The sequence below is a fragment of the Aulonocara sp. 'chitande type north' Nkhata Bay genome, linkage group LG9, assembly GCF_057382095.1.
Source record: "Aulonocara sp. 'chitande type north' Nkhata Bay isolate Kocher_YH1m ecotype deep benthic linkage group LG9, A_spYH_male_GT1.1, whole genome shotgun sequence".
NCBI lineage: Eukaryota > Metazoa > Chordata > Actinopteri > Cichliformes > Cichlidae > Aulonocara > Aulonocara sp. 'chitande type north' Nkhata Bay.
Window position 1 is genome coordinate 7,489,972 of NC_141352.1, and position 22,406 is coordinate 7,512,377.

At 52.2% G+C, this 22,406-nt stretch overlaps 1 protein-coding gene across 10 annotated transcripts in view; it reads right to left on the reverse strand.

Annotated features, from left to right (window-relative positions):
• Positions 1 to 22,406, reverse strand: part of LOC147321518 (histone-lysine N-methyltransferase 2C-like) — a 49,744-nt gene that overhangs the window by 19,171 nt on the left and 8,167 nt on the right. For 3 of the 10 annotated variants that reach the window (XM_086305450.1, XM_086305449.1, XM_086305447.1), the window contains exons 4-38: positions 21,743 to 22,280; positions 21,357 to 21,536; positions 21,222 to 21,244; positions 21,054 to 21,137; positions 20,860 to 20,969; positions 20,526 to 20,676; positions 20,282 to 20,456; positions 20,061 to 20,175; positions 19,810 to 19,973; positions 14,889 to 19,543; positions 14,660 to 14,806; positions 13,748 to 14,487; positions 13,568 to 13,669; positions 12,800 to 12,922; positions 12,167 to 12,283; positions 11,931 to 12,032; positions 11,726 to 11,830; positions 11,473 to 11,654; positions 11,030 to 11,194; positions 10,814 to 10,923; positions 10,666 to 10,725; positions 9,933 to 10,035; positions 9,766 to 9,857; positions 9,078 to 9,206; positions 8,681 to 8,985; positions 7,491 to 7,665; positions 5,500 to 5,577; positions 5,373 to 5,408; positions 4,891 to 5,034; positions 4,771 to 4,803; positions 4,316 to 4,438; positions 2,181 to 2,498; positions 2,026 to 2,099; positions 1,430 to 1,636; positions 847 to 960 (exon numbers count right to left, since the gene is read on the reverse strand). In XM_086305450.1, the coding sequence (XP_086161576.1) occupies positions 847 to 960; positions 1,430 to 1,636; positions 2,026 to 2,099; positions 2,181 to 2,498; positions 4,316 to 4,438; positions 4,771 to 4,803; positions 4,891 to 5,034; positions 5,373 to 5,408; positions 5,500 to 5,577; positions 7,491 to 7,665; positions 8,681 to 8,985; positions 9,078 to 9,206; positions 9,766 to 9,857; positions 9,933 to 10,035; positions 10,666 to 10,725; positions 10,814 to 10,923; positions 11,030 to 11,194; positions 11,473 to 11,654; positions 11,726 to 11,830; positions 11,931 to 12,032; positions 12,167 to 12,283; positions 12,800 to 12,922; positions 13,568 to 13,669; positions 13,748 to 14,487; positions 14,660 to 14,806; positions 14,889 to 19,543; positions 19,810 to 19,973; positions 20,061 to 20,175; positions 20,282 to 20,456; positions 20,526 to 20,676; positions 20,860 to 20,969; positions 21,054 to 21,137; positions 21,222 to 21,244; positions 21,357 to 21,536; positions 21,743 to 22,280 (10,079 nt within the window). The remainder of the gene's footprint in view (positions 1 to 846; positions 961 to 1,429; positions 1,637 to 2,025; positions 2,100 to 2,180; positions 2,499 to 4,315; positions 4,439 to 4,770; positions 4,804 to 4,890; positions 5,035 to 5,372; positions 5,409 to 5,499; positions 5,578 to 7,490; positions 7,666 to 8,680; positions 8,986 to 9,077; positions 9,207 to 9,765; positions 9,858 to 9,932; positions 10,036 to 10,665; positions 10,726 to 10,813; positions 10,924 to 11,029; positions 11,195 to 11,472; positions 11,655 to 11,725; positions 11,831 to 11,930; positions 12,033 to 12,166; positions 12,284 to 12,799; positions 12,923 to 13,567; positions 13,670 to 13,747; positions 14,488 to 14,659; positions 14,807 to 14,888; positions 19,544 to 19,809; positions 19,974 to 20,060; positions 20,176 to 20,281; positions 20,457 to 20,525; positions 20,677 to 20,859; positions 20,970 to 21,053; positions 21,138 to 21,221; positions 21,245 to 21,356; positions 21,537 to 21,742; positions 22,281 to 22,406) is intronic. The other 7 variants (XM_086305453.1, XM_086305448.1, XM_086305456.1 and 4 more) reach the window with 7 other exon arrangements.

The window sequence follows — 22,406 nt, forward strand, 5'->3', positions numbered from 1 at the left end:
AAACACTGAGGTTTGACAGACACAGCTACGCCGAACGACTGAGGTATGACACCAGGTGTTACAAAGGGGAAACCCTACAGAGACAAAGCTGTAAACATGTCTGACTAACATGGGAGTGTATGGGGACCGACTCACTGCTGCCTCTGCTGGACGTTTTTGAGGCTCCAGTTTGTTCTGACTTTCAGAATAAAATCCCAGGAGTCACGTCCCCATAACTCCTCCAACCCTTAAACGTGATTTTAACCATAAAGCCGAGTGAAAAAGAAGCTGTGCGTGGAAACAGACTTTAATAGAGTAAGTGTGGAGCAGGTCTGGACCTGAGCTCTCCTCCCTCACATGCATGGATGGAGGACACCGGACAGAATGTGTTTGTGTGGAGGTGCTGTAAGGAGGAGTCTGGAGAAGGCAGAGCAGAAGTTTCCGGAGCCATTCTCAGCACCCCTTCAGAATAAAAGCAGTCAGCTCGCAGGCAGACTTGGGCCGCGGCCTCCAGCTCTGGGCCAGCACAGACTTGTGACGTTGTGTCAGATCAGAGCTAACCCCTCCTCTTCCTCCCTCCCTCCTTCAAATTTAAGCCGTCCTTTGGCCCAGAGAGGAGGACGAGGCTGAGGCCGGCTCCACGGCTCTGAAACCCTCGCTCAGCTCCGGGTCTTGAGCTCCGTCACTCTTTATTTAAACTGTTGAAGTTTGATGGCTCTGACTGACGCCCCATTGGCTCGCTTAAAGGCCGATTGACAAGTTCCCGACAGTTCGTGGAGCTCCAGAGTGAAGAGGTGAGGTCAGAGGGTTTCAGAGGCTCGTGGATCCAGGAAGTCTGCCTCCGACAGGTTGGCCTTGAGGTCTTACCGGAGCTGCTACGGATGCCTGGCAGGGACAATCTGTATCTGTTGGAGATTTTTTGCTTTGGGGGGGGATTTCCTGCCTCTTCTTATCGGCTTCCCCTCTGTCTTTAACCCCTCCCTTTTCAATGACATCAGAGACGTTAGTGTGAGGGAGGGCGGCTCAGCGGGCATGCACATCACAGCATCATCTTTATCACAAATACACCCCACGGCGTGCTGCCTTCTGGTTACCATGGTTACTACTGAGAGCTGGAAACCAGCGCCAGCCTTTGAGTGAGTACGGATTGTTTCTATGGCGATTTAGTCTGCGCGACGGTCTCGAGGTTGAAGCGGTGGCGTGCAGCCTGCTGACTTGTTGTGCAGAAACATTTGCGTGACTAATTTTAAAGAGCACCCTCACAGTGTTTCTACAACCAGCAGGCAGCGCTCTGTGTCCCATCATGCATTGCGCTGCTGTTTGCATCACTAAAGTGTGTTTCTGGTAAATCAGGTGTTTTCTGACTAGAGTCTGGTTGTTGGTTTCTCGCTCTGCTGCTACGTCACCATAACGGACACCTGGACGTGTGGCGCTCTCGGGCTCTGCTCACCTGTCTGAACTTCCACTCCTGCTCCTGCTCCGACTCCTTGGGCCTCAGCGGGTCCTTGAACGGCATCTCTATCTCCATGGAAACAGTGTCAAAGGGTCCCAGCGGCGCGGACAGCTGCTGCTGTGAGGGCGGGTGGCGTTTGAGCGGGTCATTGGACAGCTGCACTTTGTTGATGCGTTGAGCCGCTCGATTGTCCCGAGCTTTTTGCTGCAGAGGGAAAACAGCACGTGGTCAGAGATGGCGAGGACGCTAAACGAACGCCATCATGGTTGATGAGCAGGCACGTGGCTCAAAGTTCCTAATCTTTACAGCACTGGGATCAGATCCACTGTAATCAGTGTCCACACTGTTACAGAACAAGGACACTGTGACAGTGTGGACACTGATCGCACCTGATCGTCCTTGAAGGGTCCGGAGCTGGAAGATGACCCTGCTGCTTCAAATGGACACCTTTGATCAACACTCTGGAAACCACTCAAAAGGACACAAGGGCCTGTTGACAGGACGAAGGTCCTATGAACAGGCTCCTATACGCTTTTATAACGTTTCCTCAGCTCTCAGAGTCCTCCACACAGTGAGGAGGAGGAGGAACTCACCACGTAGGGGGCTCTGTCCTGAGCGCTGGCCTTTCTCCACAGCTTGGTGATCTGCTTCACTCTGGTGGGCCAGTCTGATACAGGAAACAGCTGTTAGCTCTGTCAACACACTGAACACAGTGTGTGTGTGTGTGTGTGTGTGTGTGTGTGTGTACCTGGGTACTGCTGCTTAAGCTGGGGGAAGTTGGTGTTGCAGTAGAGCACCGGAGCGACGGTGGCCATCTCTCCCAGACTCTCCTCCTTCTCCCACTTCAGCGTGCTCCTCTGAGCCGTTGACAGCGCATCCTGCTCGCCCTCACCAGCCGGAGCCTGCTGATTGGCTGGAACTAATGCAGAGGTGGGGCCCTGGATGGGGGCGGGGTTTTCGGTAGGGAGGACCCTAAAGCTGACTGGACCCTGGACACCGGGCATCATAGGAGGAGCAGCTGGTGAGAGGCCGTTCATCAGTGGGAGGCGAGGAAACGGCACGGCACCTGAAAGGTGATCATAGGTGATTGGAAGGTTCAAAGAGAGCTCAGTCGAACCCTCAAACTGTTTTTAGGTTCATACTTATCAACAAAAACGATGGCGAGACAGCTGCAGGTCGAAGAAATGTTTGGGAAAAATGGTGGACGGTCGAAGCAAAGCGGCGTCATGAGTTTGTATCTCACTCAAACATCGAGCAGACAAATGTCAGCATAACGAGGAAACTGAAACAGTTAAATTCAGCTAACCTTTGGTTACATGACGTTAGTGACATAGCCACGTAACACGGCTCTCATGTTTGTAGTTTTTATTATTCTGAAATATCACCAACGCCTTCAGACAGAGGTCACTGTGTACCTGTGCGTGTCTGTGTGCGTGTGTCTGTACCTGTGTGCGTGTCTGTACTAGAGATGGCACGATACCACTTTTTTATGTCCGATACCGATATCATAAATTTGGATATCTGCCGATACCGATATGAATCCGATATAGTGTTTTTTAATCAACACAACTGTTTTTTAAATATCTTGCTGCATTTTGTATAAGTTCATACTCAAGTTTAAAACAACAACTACACTAAAGCTATTCTGTTATACCTGTATGCAAAAAAAATGTTTCATAGTTCAGCAATACTGATCAATCTAATAAACTTAAACCTACACCATCCTCCCTATTCTGGTATTTTAAAGAGTACTTAGCATAAATATTAAGCAACCTAACTAATAGGGTTCCAACTTCCAGCAACAACAAAAATAAATAAATAAAAAATAGGGAACCACCCCCCACCCTCCACCTCATGATGCTTAATCGACGTAATCAACCTTAATTTGATGCAGTGTGAAAAAAAATGCACAGAAATCAATTATTTTTCAAGAAATATTAAATAGATTCAACATCTTTCTTCAACAAAATTGCAGACTGCACAGATGGTACCTTCCCAAAGGAAAAAGTACTATAGCTTACTAGGATATATATATTAGACTTAATAGTCACTATATACAGTAATTGACTTCTATTCATTTTACATCAAATTAAAACTTTGGGTGTCAGATAATTATTTATTAAAAGCTCGACATTTTAAATGAGAATAAGAAAGAAAAGTATGTCTTTGTGCCCCCTTTTCCCTGTTCATGCCCTATCGGCCCCCCTGGCTAAACTTTGCTAGATCCGCCCCTGCACAGTTACCAGCGTCAGCTGTAGAAAAAGATCCTCGAGTAGAAAGTAATATTAAATAAATTCTAACAACAGCTGATCAAGCTTAAACGTGCTGCTGTTGTTCAGCCGCTGGTTTCCTCTTTCTGGTGCAAAGTGGGCCAAAAACAAACCAGAGAGACCGAGTCGCGACAGAAAAGCCGATCAGCTGATCATTAAGCAGTTTCATGATTGAAGTAGCAGCAGGAGAGGCAGTCGCTCCATATATCGTTTGTTAAGCTTAACGCAGGAATGCTTTACAAACATTCAGAGATGGACTTACACACTTGCTTTACTTCTCTCGGGGATAACTTTGTCGGAGATGAAATGCCGGGTTGCTAGCGAAGCTCCAAATGCTATCCAGACCACCACAGGTCCCGCATGCCACAGCCGCTCTATCACGTGATGCATACTGCTCCGACGTGCTAACGTTCTGAGGTGAGTTACGGTGTGTTGCAAGTTTTGTGAGGTGCTTTCGTGATATTTAATGGATCGGATTACATTTTTTATTTTTCTCCGATATCCGATCCAGTAATTTAGGTCAGTATGGGACCGATACCGATACGTAATATCGGATCGGTCCATCTCTAGTCTGTACCTGTGTGCGTGTCTGTACCTGTGTGCGTGTCTGTACCTGTGTTGTGCATCTTGCTCCCAGCAGCCGCATGTGTGTGCTGACTCTGCTCTGATTGGCTGTTGCTGCTGTCTGGACTGAGGACAGCAGTGAACACCTCCTCCACGTCCTTTCCCTCCAGCTCTGCGCACACACACACACACACCAGCATCGGTCAGCATGGATGACGTGACATGAGCTTTCAATGACAGCGTGATGGTGACGAGCACCGACTCATCAACGGGACTAACGAGGTCATGACAGCGTCACTTGTATCCATGTGATGCTGTCTGTGCAGAAGCAGCTGCTCAACATTTAATAACGAATACGTTTGAAGCCAAGTGCCAACTTCCCTTTTCAGTCGCTCTGCTGTCAGCTGACCTGTCCCTGTTTCTGATTGGTCAATCATCTTAGTTAGATTAATAAACCCTTGGCTGACGTATGGCGCTGACGCCCACACAGGTGCTCGGTCTTACCTGGGATCTTGTAGAGCTTGCTAAGGATGGCACCTGAAACAGAAGAACACTCGTCAATCAGCTGCTCTAGAATCTGTGAGCACTTCCTGTTTCCTGCTTCTCAGACCCTCTTCAACTCACCATCAGTGACCATCTTATCAAGCTCAGGACTCAAGATGGCGTCCAGAGGCTCTTCCTGCATTGCCCTCTGGACACGCCCACTGCTTCCCATTGGCTCAGAAGTCAAAGAGGCATCATGCGCCACAGAGCTGATGTCCAGACCTGCTGAGAGAGGGGAAGGGGGTTAAATAAGAGAGACAGATGCATGGACAGACTGGAGGTCAGCAGGAAGCAGCAGAAGAAGAATGAGTCTGATCTCTGCAGGAGAAGAAGATGATTCAGGCCGTTATATCACAGGACAGGAGGAGGAGAACAAACAGGAGCAGAAGAGGAAGAAAAGTTTCAGAAGGCTCCAGGCTGTTGCCTCTGCTGGACGTCAGAGGAACTGCAGCCGTTTCATTTTGTAGTTTATTAAATTTATTTTGGCCGTCCAGAAACACAAAACTGAACCAAAGTGAGACGGAGGAGGAGGAGGAGGAGGAGGTCTTCCTGGGGAGTCTTACCAAATGGAGACGGGGAGCGCTCCACCTGGAACTGACCTGGAAACAAATACACACAGTTATGGTGTGAGCTCTTCTTCGTTGGTGTGGTCCCTGAGTGGGCAGAGGGTGAAGGGGCTGATGGGAGTACCTGTGTGTCCGGTGGCGAGGATGTGAGGGTCGGTGTTCAGGATGTCTGACAGATCCACGAGACCGCCATCCGACCCGGCTGGATGGTCACACACACACACACACAAACACGATTCACTCACAATTCAGAAGCCCGAGTATATGGGCTCAAAATGTGGTCATAAATATTTTGTACTTGTAAATCAGTTTTGTATGTGTAAAAAAGATTTGTGTGTGGACTTAGCCCAAAAAACCCTGCAAGTTACAACTACGAATTTTGACCCCATTTTTCCTTCCTTTAAGCTGATTGGTCAATGTCATGTCAATCACAAATGAAACAATCCAATCAGAGAACAGATGGGTTTGGCTGTCGGAGGGGCGCTTTTTTGAACTGCAGGTCCTTGAAGGGTAATCTCTATATAAATATCTGATAGCAGCTAGGTCCCCTAACTTTCAGCAGCTGTTGAAAGGATAAAGTTGTGCTATATCAGTGGTTAGAAATACATTATTACTTTAGGATTAGTTTAACACAAAGTCAGGGCTGACCCGGGACCATTGCTGTGAGTCACAGTGCGCAGCATAAAAGTCCTTTCACATCGGACGCAGGATGTGCTGCTAATGCTAACTGCTAACTAAAAGCAAAGGATCCAGAATTTGTTGCTGGCTGCTGGGCTCTGTGGGTTTTTGCAGCAGCTCTACCTGCACTAGATGCACCTGCTCCTTGTCTTTTCTATCTCTGACTTTATGTGAACTACAAGAGTTTCTGGGGTTTTTTTGCTGGTTCTTCAAATGTTCAATAAAAACATGTATGCTAATTCATAACGAAGAAAGCTTTGTAATGAAGACTGTCATTTACAGACTCAGCAGTCCATCTGCATCTAAAGGTCAAAGGTCACTCTTTGAGGATGCCAATGTTCACATTTTGGACAGAGAGGACAGATGGTTTGAAAGAGGAGTGAAAGAAGCATCTATGTCCACTGTGAGCGACCATCTTTGAACAGAGGCGGGGTTTACGACACCAACTCTCTGCCATCTATAATCCAGTTTTGAGATCCTTCCCAGACGCCTTAACGCCCACTCACATCCTGGGCCATCTGACCTCAGGAATTCGCATGATAAGGTGGGGCCAGGTTTCACAATGAACACACCCGAAACTCTGGCTGATTGGGACCCACACCCAGTTTCACACCTTGGCTCAGGCGATTAGAGGATCATCAGGGGGTCCTTTTGTCCCTCTGTGGGGGGAAACTCCCACTAGGTTTATATCTGGGACTCTCCACCATTTGACCTTAGAACTGAAGAAGCTTCTCGGATGAGAGGTGAAACGTCTTCAAGCAACTTAAAGAAGTCCAGACGCTTTTCTTTGCAAGCTCCTTTGACTACGATGACCTGGATGACTGAGAACCTTCACAGACATGTCATTTACAAAACACTGCCCGCCCCCACCCCGCGTCCGCAGCGCTGGTGAAAAGGCTGTGGAAGTCCCTATATTAAACACGTAGACCTGTGACACAAAAATCACCAAACTCGGACGACCACAGACTGTTTTCCTTCGTGGTGATGAAGGAAAACGCTGGGTTGGCATGTAAAAGGGCATTTATTCCCTTCAAAGACCTGCAGTTCAAAAAAAGCGCCCCTCCGACAGCCAAACCCATCTGTTCTCTGATTGGATCGTTACATTTGTGATTGACATGGAATTGACCAATCAGCTTAAAGGAAGAAAAATGGGGTCAAAATTCGTAGTTGTAACTTGCAGGGTCTTTTGGGCTAAGTCCACACACAAATCTTTTTACACATACAAATCTTTTTTACGCACACACAAATCTTTTTACACATACAAATCCTGATTTACAAGTACAAAATATTTATGACCACATTTTGAGCCCCTACGAGTAAAGGTCATGACACTTTCTGTCCGTCAACAGGAAGTGGCATCATCCTCTACCAAGCTCCTCAGCCAATGATGAGTGAGGATGAAATGCTGATAAAAACGTAAACAAAGCAGTAACTCACGCAGCGCTGCCACCTTCGTGCTGGCGCCAGAGAGGGGAGGGGCCTGAAATCCAGGAGTTGGGCCTTTCAGGTTACTTGTCGCTGGTCTTGGTTGGCTACTGGCTGCTGCTTCTGGCCCCGCCCCCCTGTCCACCTGTCGGCTTCGATCGAGAAGATCTCGACCAAAAAATGCCTCCTGGAGAGAGGAGGAATCAGCCAATCAGAGTGCAGGGATTCTCATTGTGTGTGTGTGTGTGTGTGTGTGTGTGTGAGTGAGAGAGAGCGAGTGTGTGTGTGTGTGTGTGAGCGAGAGAGAGAGAGAGAGAGAGAGAGAGAGAGAGAGAGAGAGAGAGAGAGAGAGAGAGAGCGCGAGTGTGTGTGTGAGAGAGAGAGAGAGAGAGAGAGAGAGAGAGAGAGAGTGTGTGAGTGAGAGAGAGAGAGAGAGCGAGTGTGTGAGAGAGAGAGAGAGCGAGTGTGTGAGAGAGAGAGAGAGCGAGTGAGAGAGAGCGAGCGAGTGTGTGAGTGAGAGAGAGAGAGAGTGTGTGAGTGAGAGAGAGAGAGAGCGAGTGAGAGAGAGAGACTGTGTGAAAGAGAGAGAGAGAGAGAGAGAGAGAGCGAGTGTGTGAAAGAGAGAGAGACTGTGTGAGAGAGAGAGAGAGACTGTGTGAGAGAGTGAGAGAGCGAGTGAGAGAGAGCGAGTGTGTGAAAGAGAGAGAGACTGTGTGAGAGAGAGAGAGAGTGTGTGAAAGAGAGAGAGAGACTGTGTGAGAGAGTGAGAGAGCGAGTGAGAGAGAGCGAGTGTGTGAAAGAGAGCGAGACTGTGTGAGAGAGAGACTGTGTGAGAGAGAGAGAGAGCGTGTGAGAGAGAGAGAGAGCGAGTGAGAGAGAGCGAGTGTGTGAAAGAGAGAGAGACTGTGTGAGAGAGAGACTGTGTGAGAGAGAGAGAGAGTGTGTGAAAGAGAGAGAGACTGTGTGAGAGAGAGAGAGAGTGTGTGAAAGAGAGAGAGACTGTGTGAGAGAGTGAGAGAGCGAGTGAGAGAGAGCGAGTGTGTGAAAGAGCGAGAGAGAGTGAGTGAGAGAGAGAGAGAGCGAGCGAGCGAGCGTGCGAGAGAGAGAGAGAGTGAGAGTGAGTGGGTGAGAGAGAGCGAGTGAGTGAGAGAGAGAGAGAGAGAGAGCGAGAGAGAGTGAGAGAGCGAGTGAGCGAGCGTTACCTGCAGGTAAGAGGGAAAGTTCTCCTCCAGCTTCGTTTTCTTCTTCCTGTACCTCTTCTTCGACTTCTCTGATGTCTGGTCAGTGATCGTGGGTGCCATTTCCATGGCAACGTCTGCAATCAAAACACAGAGTTTGTTTGTGACATCAGCAGTGGGTGAAAGGTGGGCGTGTCCACAGGCGAGAGGCGTCTCACCTTCATCCCGGCCCGGCAGCATCTCCGTCGAATCCTTCCTGCACAGCTTGATGCGGTTTGGACCCACCCCTGCCTTGGCGCCACGCTGACGCACCATGAAGCCGCCGATACCTGAGACACATACAAACACAGACTGGTTGGCATGGAGACATGTCCGCACAGAACCCTGCTCTGACCTATCCCAGGCCCCGCCCCCTCTTCACCTGGCCTGTAGGGTTTCCGTTTCCTCTTCTTGTTGCCGTCAGCGACATCGGGCTCCTTGGTGACGTCATCGTCTTGGACGTGATCTCGTTCGGGGCTGGAGTCAGATTTCATCTCGCAGTCGAGCGGAGCTGCAGTGAAAACATAGTTAGCATTGTTTTCAGCCCGTTTAAATAGAGTTCATGATGGCGGTGCTAACGCTGAAATGATGTCATATTCACAACCACGGCGAGCACGTTTATTCACGAGGTCACAGAACACGACGACTCCGCCCACAATCCTAAATCTAAACAAACAAGGTAACCTTGGTTACATATGCAGACTCTGAAGAGCGTCAGTACACCTGCTGACAGGAAGCTTTAGCATCATGTGACTTTAAACCACCCAACCAATAACACAGTCTATTAACAATGAGCACAGGAAGTCAGACAGAATCACATTCAAAATAAGAGCCTCTGCAAAGACTGAATGACCTCCTTTGATCTGATGCTGTAAAGTCAGAGAAGAAACATGAACCTGAAGGCAGCTCAGCTGGGTCAAAGGTCAGCAGTCCAGCGAACTCGGCGTGACCTCGAGCACAACACGAACTTGCTCGTGGCTAAAACACACTTCAGCCTGCAGAATGAAGCCATGCAGGTCACACGTTCAGGTGAGAAACTCCACACCTGAGCAAGCGTAACGGTGACTGACCTCTGCCATGGTCCAGCTCGGCGTCCACTGGGGTCTGCAGGACGGACACGCTGTTCTGGTTGATGATCCTCAGCTTCAGTTTGGGTTTACACCTGCAGACAGGAAGCAGAGCGTCATGCCCGCCCACATCGACCTGACGGCGCAGCACGAGAGGGCGGCGGCCTTACCTGCGCCACCTGCGCGGCGACGTCAGAGGTTCGACCAGAGACTGCAGGTGAGACAGGCCCGACTCGGTCAGGCAGACCCCGTCCTGAGCGTACGTCTTTGAGTCTGCAAACAGACACGATTTTCTCTTCATCAAACAGCTTTGCTTGGATCAAAGCGCTCAGACGGAAACGTTCTCCAGGAGCACAAACGACCGCCGTCCGACCGCTTTGATCAGAAAACACCAAACTTTCATGACCTCCTCACGTTGTTTGCCCATCCCAGGACCCCCAGTGTGATCCACTTCACTCATGTGTGATGAGCTGCATTTTAAGCTGCTTCAGTTTGTTTCAGATGGGAGAAAAATCAATGCTTTGGATGTTTGGAGACATGAAACAAACCAAAAACTGACATCATCACATCAGGTTCCCTCAGAGCTGAGACACTATGAAAGGTTCATACGTGAGCTTTACTGCCATCCACAGGGCCGGACTCGACCCTAGGAGGGCTGCTTCTAGCCCCCAAGCCGTATGTTTGACACAAGAAGAAAGCTCCCACGAGGGAGGCTGTTTGGATCGCCCCCTAGTGTCTACAGAGTGAATATCTGCACAGACAGGAGACCATCAGACGCGACCCTGGATCCACCTCAGTGGTTGTTTCTTATCAGAGGACAATCTGAGCCTCCAGTGGAGGCGTGGGGGGGCTTGGATTAGGACCACGGGCCGTTGCTTGACTACCACAGAGTGGGGCACTGACCGGGTTCCCTGATCCTGGAGACGATCTGAGCCATGAAGGGCGCCAACAACTCCGTCCTCCCTGAAACAGACACACACGTCAGCCTCAAGCTTCACAACAAGTGTGTGTGTGTGTGTGTGTGTGTGTGTGTGTGTGTGTGTGTTCACACCGTAGGGGCTGCGTCCGTGCGTCCTGCACAGCGAACAGTCAAATCCTTCGTCAGCAGCGGCCTCCACGTCCTCCTCAGTGGTCAGACCCTGACACGTAGCGTGGACCCACCTGCGTGCGCACACACACACACACACACACACACACACATTAGCCGATGGTGACCCCGGGCCTGACCGACGAACCCGCCGAGACCCCACACCTGAGCGGGTGTTACCTGTCGCACTGCTGGCACTGCAGGATGAGGTCGTCCTGCAGGTACGCTCGCTGGCAGACGGGACAGTGGCTTAGGCTGCAGCACGGCCCGCACAGGCTGTAGTTACTCTGCCACTCGCAGCGCAGCCCGGGGGAGGCGGAGCCACACTGCACACACCACACACACCTGAGGAGAGAGCAACCAGCACCCGTCAGCTCTTACCTTTCGTGTTATGTGTCATGTGATTAGAGTCTGAGCTCTGGCTGGCTGAGGGTTGGTGGAACCTCGTGTCCTGTCATGTGACATCAAACATGAGGAAACGCTCTCAGCCAATGTGTTTCTTGGTTGCTATGGTGATGTCGTCTCACTCACATGAGGAGACACGTTTAGTCATGAGGGAGGGCTGATCAGCTGATCTGACAGACGCCTCCTCGCACACACAGGTGAGCGACAGGTAGACCCACCATTTGCACTTCCAGGCTCCTTTAGGCACCGTGAGGAGGGGCGGGTCCAGGCAGTAGGTATGGTAACTGATATCGCAGTCATCACATAGCAACAGTCGCCCAGGGTCGCTGGCCTCACCGCAGGCTTCGCACACCGTGCACTCCAAACAGCGCCACCCTTTGGTCAGAATCACCCGAGTGATCTGCAGACAGCACACTCAAACAGTGAGCCGGGGGCAGGAAGTAATCAGATTACAGGTAGGCGAGTACTGACCTTTACGTTGACGCAGTAAGGATGGTAACACTGTCCACACTGAGAGCACGCCAACAGCCGACCTTCAGCGCCCTGCCCGAAACTGCCACACACCACACACATGTCCTGCACGCACACACACACACACACACACACACACGGGTTAACTGCTGCATGTCACATGATCACTGCTTACACACGTGATGTCACACGCAGGTGAGCACACCTGTCTGAGGGTGAAGTGGTCCGACGTGGAGAACATCACCACGGTGTTGTGCATCGAGTTCTCCTCGTCCTCCTTTGCTGTGAACGCCTCCACATACGCAGCCTGACGCGCGCACACACACACACACACACACACACACACACACACACACACACACACACACACACACACACACACACACTCAGTAATCTGTGATCATCTATCATGGACATATCAGTGTGCAGGTGTGCTCTTACTCCCGGTGACATAGTCACGCTGTCCTGAGTCTTCAGTCGGCTTCTTCCTCTCCCCCCTCTTCCTCCGATGCCGCCTCCTCTGGACCTCCTCCTGCCCGGGAACCCGGAACCACGACCCTGAGGAGAGGAGACAGGCAGGGGGAGGAAGGAGGAGAATTAGGAGGAAATCCATGATGTCACTGGTAAGATCAATTTCAGAACTTCCAAGGAGTCAGGAATCAGCTCCACTAGTCCCCGAACACCCCACACTCAATCTAGTCACGCTGGCGACAGTATAGCCTCTGTGTTAGTCTCTTGTATTTACACCCGCTGCTAAAGGTGCCGCCACTCGCACAGTACGGCCACATTAAAATGGCGGGAAAAAGCGACACAATCGTGCGTTAAAAGCAGCTGCAGCCGCGTCCTTCTGAGGATTCACTTCCTGAGGACGTCACGGAAAACAAACATGACAGAACGATCAGACCCGCAGGCGCGTTTGATTGGAGACCTTTGCAGCCCAGCAGGGTGGAAGCACACACTCTCTCACGCACACAGGCAGCACAGCGTGCGCTCGTTTCCCACACCCACAGCAGAGACAGCGTTAGTAAGCTGCTGTTAGTCACAGCCGGTGACAGTTAGGGTGCACTTTTTTACCACTCTCATGCTCCAGAGCGGGGAGTCCTGCAGGCGGGGCTTAGGGTCCCACCCTCCCTCTCCCGTGGAATCCTGGGAGGACGAGAGGGGGCTGACCGCCCTGCGACTACTCCAACACGTGCCCTGAATGAGAGGGAGGAGGAGGAGAAGAGAGGGGGAGGTGGGGACAAAATGCAGTAACATAAATGTAACGGCCACAAAATGAAAAAAGAACTCATGACGACACAATGTTACCATGGCAACCACACACACTGGGTATTGACGGCAGCCAACGCGCCGATCGAACAACCTCGATGTGCACAGAACAAACACGCCGCGATCAATGACGAGTGTGTGAATGTGTGCACGTCTGTGTGAGGGCGTGTGTCAGGCATGCCCTGCCGGGCCGACAGGTGAGGATGAGGATGAAGCACACTGATGGTAACCTGCTTCTCATCACGCCCGTGGAGGTGCGAGCTGATGGAGGCAGGAATAAAAAGCAGCAGCGTTGAGAGCGCTCCTGTGTCGTCTGACTGGCTACAGAACTTGACTATAATGTGTCACTCAGGAGGAGGAGCTTGTTAGAGACAAGAGGTTTGTGGAATTTCACCTCCAGCTTTTTCTTTTTAACAATCGATATGTAAAGGACACACACACACACACACACACACACGCACACACACGCACACACACGCGCACACACACGCACACACACACGCGCGCACACGCACACACACGCACACACACACACGCACACGCGCACACACACACACGTCAAAGGTCACCAACCTGTTTCACCCGGGCTCTGCCAGGAGAGAACTTCCTCTTAGAGATGGCAGGCTTCCCCATGCCGATTTTTGGGGTGAGGGAGAGCACGGTGGTGGGAGGAGCCTGAGGTTGCACACAGAACAAAAGGAGAAGTGAAGAGGAGCAAGAGTGAGCGAAGAAGAGGAGGAGGCTGCCGCTTACCTTAGAGAGAGGTGGAGACTCTCTAGCTAGGGGGGAAGTCCTGAGAGAAGGCAAAGGCGGGGTGAGCGGCGGCGGCGTGATGGGCACTCTTGCAGGGGAGGTCTCTGGGGAGGCCTCAGTGGAGAAGGGAGACTGTCTGAGGCGGATGGAGAGGTCATCAGACAGCCGGGGGGAGCAGGGAGGAGGCCTCAGGGTGCGACCCTTCCCTCTGCGCAGCAGCGGCGATGAGGATGGCGAGGACAGGTGCAGAAGGGACGGGGGAGGCGATGATGTCATCAGCTCCATCACCTCTCTGTCTAAAGAGGGGTCCAAGTCCAGCACGGGGCTCACTGGCTCCTCCTCCATGTCTGAGTGCTCCTCAGTGATTGGCTGACCATCTGACGGCTGAACTGTTTCAGAAAGATCCTCCTCCTGTGAAGGCTCAGCTTGTGATTGGTGCTCATCTTCGGTGGGTTCTGTTACCAAAGCAACAGGTTCATATAGGATCTGTGACTGACCCCCATCACACTCTGATGTCATGTGACAAAGAGGCGATTGGTCCTTCAGCCCCACCGTATGTCCAAAGTCACTGGGAAGCTTTTCCTCCTGTGGGAGGCCCTCTACAATGGTGGGCTGGGAGTGACGGTGGGGGGAGGCCTCCAGGGAGCCAGCTCCCACAGATGGAGGTGATGAGGGCAAAGGGAAGGACACAGGTTGCTGCGTGGGTACGGGGGAGGCGGGGCACTGAGTCTCCTGGACTCCTGCAGAGACACAAACATGGACACATTAGATACTGATGCAGGTTCAGGATCTTCCTGGTTACAGTCACAACGATGGAGCGGGCGGAGCAAGCCTGGGGAAAAGGGAAGTCACGGAAAAATGTAAACATTTAAGAGTTTGGATTGGTTATGTTTCCGTGTTTGCAAAGCAAACCTTTAAGACCGCTGGAGCTACTGGGCAGAACCTTCTGGTTTTGTTCCTCTCCTCCCTCGCTCCTCTCCACAGGCTGCTCCTCTGCTAGGCTCTCCTGTGATGTGTGTTCAGGCTGCTCCTCCTGCTGCTCCTCTGTGCTCAGTGTGTCTGGGTGAACAAAAAGAGCAGATAACCTCAGAACAGATCGTGTGTTAATCGGGAACTTTGAGTCACTCGCCCTCATACTTACCCATGGTGCCATCAGACATCCCTTCAGGTCCAGGACCTTGTTCTGGCTTCACGGGACTAACAGGACCAGGACTTGGGCTGGTTATTGAGGGAGCAGGGTTAATTGAATCACAAGCAGGACTGGCTTCACAGTGGAACGGGCTGGCAGAAGCAGGTCTGACACCAGGCTCTGCCTGCACAGGACTCACGGAGCCTGGACTTGTGGTGATCTGTTTAAAACCTGGATCCATATGAACACCTGTAGAACTTTGACCTGGGCTGTGTAAGGGACTACGCTGAACCTGCAGAGTGTCAAAAGAGACTGTTTGAGAAGGGCTAATCTGTGAGGGGGCGGGGCATGTGGGACTAAGAGGTGCCTCATTGGGAGAGGTTGAGCTAGGCATCGCAGTGTTATCCTGAGTGGGACTAGCATGGACAGGGCTAGCAGGACTCAGACTGGCCTGAGTGTAAGTAGCATCAGTGGGGATGAGGGGGCTTGGTGAGGCAGTGCACTGGTGGTTTTCTTTGGGGACCACTGCAGTACCAGCTGGGGACTGGCTGACTTGGTTCTGACTAATCTGGCTGGGGCTAACAGCAGCAGAGTCGTCGGGTACAGAGGCAGCAGGACTTGTTTGTCTGATACAGTCTGCAGGTTTATCAGCACCCATATCAGGCTGAGCCCCACTGGAAAGAGCAACTGTGTCCACATCAGGACTAGTGGGGCTCAGTGATGCCTCAGTAAGGCCAGTACTACTTTCAGTGTCAGGAGCCGGACTGTGAGGTGGGCTAACACTGGCAAAAGCAGCATGTGCAGGGCTGCTATGAGTTGTGCTAGCTAATGAGGAAGTTTGTATCTGCACTGGGCCTGAGTGAGCTACTACTACATGAGCAGGACTAGCCTGACCAGCAGGACTAACTGGGCTATGACTGGTGTGGACATCAGCTAGACTAGCAGAACAGGGATATGTTTCAGCACGAACAGGACTCCTCTCTGGGCCGGTATCACTCAGTGTACAGTGTGGAGGACTTGAACTACCAGAAGCTGGTGGAGGGCTTGACGGCTGTACTGCAGCCAGGTGTGAAGTACTGAAGGAAATCTGGATATGTGGCCGACTTGACTGACCAGGTGGACTTTCTGTCTCCTGAGCATGCTCATGACCTGACAAAACAATGCCACCGGTGACTTCTGAGTAAGCAGGGTCAGGCTGAGGACTGTCTGGTTGACTGGGACTAGGTTCTGACTGAACACCATCACTTGGCTGGATGGTAGCTACCTCCATCTCCTCATCCTGACAGGAGGCAAGGTGGATGGGTTCAGCCAGCACTGCTGATGGGCTACTCTCCCCTGGCACAGGGCTAGGGTGGCCTTCAAGACACATGGTTGGGCTTGTAGGCATCTGGTAAGCACGAGTGGGGCTGGCACAAGCTGAGCTGGCCTGGTTATGTGTGGGGCTAGCTCCTTCAACAACTTCCATGCAGAGCGATGGGGTGTTGTGAAGATTCTGATGAATTAGGCTAGCTGGGGGAGGAGCTTCCTCCATTTCACCGGCACAAGGTGAGCAAGCTAGGCTACTGTGTTTGGCTGAAGTGCTAATGTGAAAAAGGCTTTCTGGTGTCTGGAAATCTAAGACATGAGGGGGACTGGAATGATCGGGACTGAGCGTGCTACTTTCAGGGGGCACTGTGGCCAGGCTAGAGGTGTGGTTAAGGGGAGGAGGGTTATTTTCCAGTGTTTGGCCATCAGGGCTAGAAGGGCATTGTTTCAAGGAGTCAGGTTGTGTGGCATGGGTGGACTCCTGTGTGAGTGTTGAATGTGCAGCAAGTTCTAAAGTATGTAAGCTAAGCTGTGAAGACCGGAGAGCCTGAGCAGGGCTGGCAGGTTGGGACAGACTGCACCGTTTAGGTCTGAGTGGTGGTGACGATGGGCTACATGGAGCTGAGGCGTATCTTGCTGCCGATGAGAGGTCCTGGTCCAGTGTAGACGTGTCCTGTGCAGCCCCATACTGCAGAGTAGGGCTGCTCAATCCAGGGCTCTCCTGGTCCAGTGTAGATTCAGTGTCCTGTGAGGGGTTCCTCATGCCAGCTTGCACAGGACTACAGTCCGTTTGTAGAGCACTGTGCTGAGGCTGTGAGGCTGTGAGGCTGGGACTATGTGATCCACTGAGCTGCATAGCATTGTCCTGTGCAGGACTGTCTGGTGGAAGGCTGTGCCGAGCCTGCTCTGTCCCCAGCTCCACCCTGGGAGGAGTCAGCCCTGATTTGATAGGACTGTGAGGTGAAGGGCTGTGTAGAAAATGTGCAAGGGTACAAGCCATGGGACCACCCTGTACTGGACTCTGCTGAGATTCTGTGTCCATGAACTGATCCTCTGTGGAATTCTGCTCAGTACTTTCCTCAAGTTCTGCCAGATTAGAGTGAGACTGTGCAGGACTCTGCTGAAGGTGTAACGGGGTCCAGCTTTTCTGGTCATCTGTGGAATCCAAGTGGGATGCTGAGTAACTTTCATGGGCCTCTGCAAGATCAGGGCAAGACGGTGAGGAGCTTATTCTAAACTCTGCCACATCAGGATGGAGCTCTTCTTGATTACGATGGGATGTTGTGTGACAAGAGGGAGATGGCTCGAGTTCTATGACAGAAGGTGCAGTCAAAGGTACAACGTTTTGTTGGGGCTCCATGGGATCAGGATGGGAAATTACAGCACTCTGTGGGAGCTCCGTGACAGATGGTTGAGGACTTTGTGGGGGTTCAGTGTGAGATTGTGCAGGACTTGACAGGAGATCTTTGGGAAATGGTGCATTCTGTGGGAGCTCTGTGGAATCAGTGTGAGACAGAACAAGAATGTGCTGGAGCTCTGCTGAAGGTGATGAGGAACTTTGTTCTATGGGAGATGATGGATGACCTTGTTGAAGCTCTGCATTTTCAGATGGTGCAGGACTTCGGAGTTCAAGCGTTTGTAAGGATTTTGGTTGAAGCTCCGTGGAAATAGGCTGAGGTGGGAGCTCTGTGGGAGATGGTGGAGGATTTTGCTGGAGCTCTGTGGGAGATGGTGGAGGATTTTGGTGGAGCTCTGTGGGAGATGGTGGAGGATTTTGGTGGAGCTCTGTGGGAGATGGTGGAGGATTTTGTTGGAGCTCTGTGGGAGATGGTGGAGGATTTTGCTGGAGCTCTGTGGAATCAGGCCAGGATGGTGCAGGATCTTGGAGCTCTTTGAGCATTTGTAAGGAATTTGGTTGAAGCTCCATGGAAACAAGTTGAGATGGGAGCTCTGTGGGAGATGGTGGAGGATTTTGGTGGAGCTCTGTGGGAGATGGTGGAAGATTTTGTTGGAGCTCTGTGGGAGATGGTGGAGGATTTTGGTGGAGCTCTGTGGGAGATGGTGGAAGATTTTGGTGGAGCTCTGTGGGAGATGGTGGAGGATTTTGGTGGAGCTCTGTGGGAGATGGTGGAGGATTTTGCCGGAGCTCTGTGGGAGATGGTGGAGGATTTTGCCGGAGCTCTGTGGAATCAGGCCATGATGGTGCAGGATCTTGGAGCTCTTTGGGAGATGGTGGAGGATTTTTCTGGAGCTCTGTGGGAGATGGTGGAGGATTTTGTTGGAGCTCTGTGGGAGATGGTGGAGGATTTTGCCGGAGCTCTGTGGAATCAGGCCATGATGGTGCAGGATCTTGGAGCTCTTTGGGAGATGGTGGAGGGCTTTGCTGCAGCTCTGTGGAAAGAGGGTGAGATGGTGTAGGACTGTCTGGGAGTTCTTTGGGAGACGGTGCAGAAAATTGTTGGTGTTCTACAGGAGTAGGCGAGGAACTTTGTTGGAGCTCCATGGGAGATGATGCAGGACTTTGCTGGAGGTCCTTGAGAACAGGGCTAGATGGTAAAGAACTCTTCAGAAGGAGTTCAGCAGAAGGAGGGAGCTCTGTAAGAGCTAGTGAGGAACTTTGCTGGACTGCCACAGGATACGGGTGAGATGGTGGAGGACTTTGTTGGAGCTCTGTGGGATCAGTTTGACATTGTGAAGGGCTTTGTTCCAACTCCATGCTCCATCCACTTTGTGGGAGAACTTTGGGAGTTTCTAGGAGTTTGGCAGAAAACGGGTGACATAAAAGACTTTCTTGGAGTTCTGTGGACTTTGGGAGAGTTGGTGGAGGACTCTGTTGAAGCGTGGCTTCAGGCTGAGATGATACAGAACTTCCTTGGAGCTCTGTGGACTCAGGGAGAACTGGCAGAGAACTCTGTTGTGTCTCCATACCCTCAGAATGAGACGATAGAGGACTCTGTTGGGGTTCACTGGCTTCAGGGTGAGATGTTGTAGAACTCTGTTGGAGCCCTGTAGACTGAGGAAGAACTGACAGTGGATTATTCAGGAGCTCCTGGGAGTCGGTGTGAGATGACGTAAGACTTGGTAGTGATGGTGCACTGAGGGACTTTGTTGTTCTCTGTGGCGGCTCCTCAGGGACGAGTTGACCAACAGGACTGGCCGGTGGAGCCTCTGTGCACGTTGAGACCGACGGCTGTGGAATGCTACTGGGTGGAGTCTGTGAGGGGCTAAGGGCGGCAGCTGATGCCAATGTGGGACTGTGTGGGTTTGGCTCCTCCTGTTGAGGTCTGCACGTGGAGCAGATGTACACTTTGGACCCCACCTTGCCCTCCCCGGCCTGGATGCTGCAGTCTGCATGGACAAACCTGCAAAACAAAATAGTTTTGTTTTCTCTTCATCACTGTCAAAATAAAAGCATATTTTAATAAAAGCTACCACCAGTGGTTTTAAACCTTTGGGACAGCCCGCCACAGAGGCCCACAGAGGCTGTGCAGTGAGGGCACAAAAGTAACTGAAGTTCATATATGAGAACCACTGGATTCCTCTTTCACAATAAAAGCCATGTTAGTTCTCTTCAGTTCAGGGATTTTATTGTGAAGCAGCCTCAGTGAAACAGATGGTGCTTGTGTACCTATAGCAGCAGACACAGGTCACGCACTCCTGTGGTGTGTAGAGGTCGGGGGTGTGGCCACAGAGAAGGCAGGGCAATGCTGGGTCACACGACTCGCACAGAAACAGGTGATTGGCCCACTGGCCTGATGACCTGACACCACAGCGGCAGCAGACTCTGCAGTTCTGGAGAAGATGAGGGGTGGGAGGGGTTTGTGAGGGTCATCCAAAGTTCAACACACAGCAGTGTGTGTACGTGTGTGTTTATCTCACCTTGCAGCTCCAGCCGGTGCTCGGCGTGTGATCCAGAGGTGGTGTGAGACAGTGTGTGTGGTAGGCTTTATCGCAGCGCTGACACACCAATAACGCAGCTTCATCGCCTTGCAGCCTGACACACAGAGAGCACAGGTGGAGGTTCACACTGAGGACACGCCCTCTTTACTCCATCTTCAAATACCTGCTCACCCCAGTCAATAACTCTGCATGTGTGTTACCTGCAGCTCTGACACACGCGACACTGAGGACACTGCCAGCCGGCCCGGCAGAAAGGGGAGGGGGCCACAGAGGGGTCCACGCAGCTGCCATGGTAACGGTTACCACAACAACAGCACATTAACAGGCTGCCAAGCTCACCGCCGCCAGAGCACAGAGCACAGGGTGGCGAGGACCCTGAGGAGACATGATCACGTCACGTTATGACATCACAACCTCACACCCGCTTCAGTCGGCGCCTCTTACCTGCATGTGCGTGCCTTGTACACAGTGTGCGCCTCTGGTTCCAGTCCAGGTGGGCTCCGGCAGCAGCAGCGCAGGGGAAGTGGTAGCACCGCCCACAGTCCATCTCCTGACAACGCAGCGAAGCTCCGAGCTGCCGGCAGAACGCGCACACCTGGACAGGTGAGAGATAGATGGGGTTTAGGGAGGAAGCTGTGGGTAAACCTTTGTATTCTCCTATTTTATTTTAGTCTGGCTCACAGACCCAGGAACCGAGCGCTTCAGCTGATGCACAGTATTCATCTACCTGAGCTACACAAGGAGGAGGGGCTACTGACCAGACGCCGTGAAAACCCACCTGTGTGCTTCCTGTGTCGATGGCTTTGTCCACGTAGAGCAGTGATTGTCCCTCGCCTCGACACACCCCCTCTGACCAAGTGGCACACTGCAGGTGAGCACAGCACTGACCTGTACACGCACACACACAGGAGGTTTAAAACACACACACACACACACACACAGAACAGGATGCGGAAGAGGAGGAGGAGGTACCTGTGGGGTCAAACAGTGATTGGACGTTGATGTCATGAGGAAGGCCGATGGGTCCAAGCTGCTTAAGGAACTCTGAGGAAGACTCTGAAACAGCAGCACACAGTGAACAGTCAAACATCAACAACAGCGATCAGGTTGGAACTGTTTCAGTGAACGGGGAGTACTCACCACACTGTTCTGGACTGCAGCACCTGCGCGCGCACACACACACACACACACACACACACACACACAGGTCTATGGTTAGCTCGTGACTGTGGTGTCTCTGGAAGGAGAGGGGAAAGAGGAAGTGATGTCACTTACGTGGCCGGGGCTTGGCTGCCGCGGTAGCAGTGGTCGTGGCAGTCGTTGTCTCGGTCAGAGGAGGCGCGGCGATTGAGGATGTGGAGCGGGATGTAGCCGGGCGTCGGGCCGAACACCACCAGCCGGCCCTGGCCCAGAGGAGGCTCGTCGCCGTGGTAACAGAAGGCACACTGCTTCAGCCTGGGGAGAAAAAAAACGATGCGTTCAGGAGGTGAGGCGTCACCTGACAGATGACACGGACATTTATCTGCTTCAATCAGGTTCATCACAAAGTCACGTCAGATCTGACTGGAGACATTAAATCTGGAGACTTTCAAAACAAAAGCCTCCCCGGTTTGCCTGCTGAGTGCCGTTGTGGGTGTGCAGGGCGGTCCACAGGCACTCACCTTTTTTTGGTGTGTCCCAGGCTGGGGGTGGGCGAGCCCCCGGAGTCCTCCGACAGAGACCGCTGGAACAGCGGGGACAGCGAGTCCTCGTCCTCCAACCGCAGACAGGGGGACACTGGAGGACTGGAGCGGGGACTGACGGCCGGACTCTGCTCCACGGGGCCGGCCCCGTCCTCCTCTACTTCTATGGGAACCAGGCTGCAGTCCACATCCATAGGGGTGGGGCTGTGACTCGGACTGGGCTGGTCTTCCTCCACAGGATCAGGATCAGGAACAGGATCAAGATGATGGGATTGGGATGGAGGGCTGGAGGGGGGGAGAAGAGGGCTAGAGGCTAGGGGCGGAGCCTCTGAGTGGAGTCTGTCCTCCACCTCCCCCTCCTCAGCACTGGGAGCCAGCTCAGGGTCGGGGGGCACCGGTCCTGGATCCGGGTCAGGATCAGGATCTGGACTGGGCTCGTCCTGGGCAGGTTCAGAGCTTGTTTTGGATTTTCTCCTGGAGGTGGAGCGCTGCCGCCGTGTGGTCTGAGCCTTCACCTCTGTGGACACGCACACACACAGTCACAAACGTATGCAGGACACAAGAGGTGCATTGTGGGTAACATAGGCACCATCACACGTTCTTAATCTCCAGCATGACACCATGTTTTATGTCAGAGCGGGTG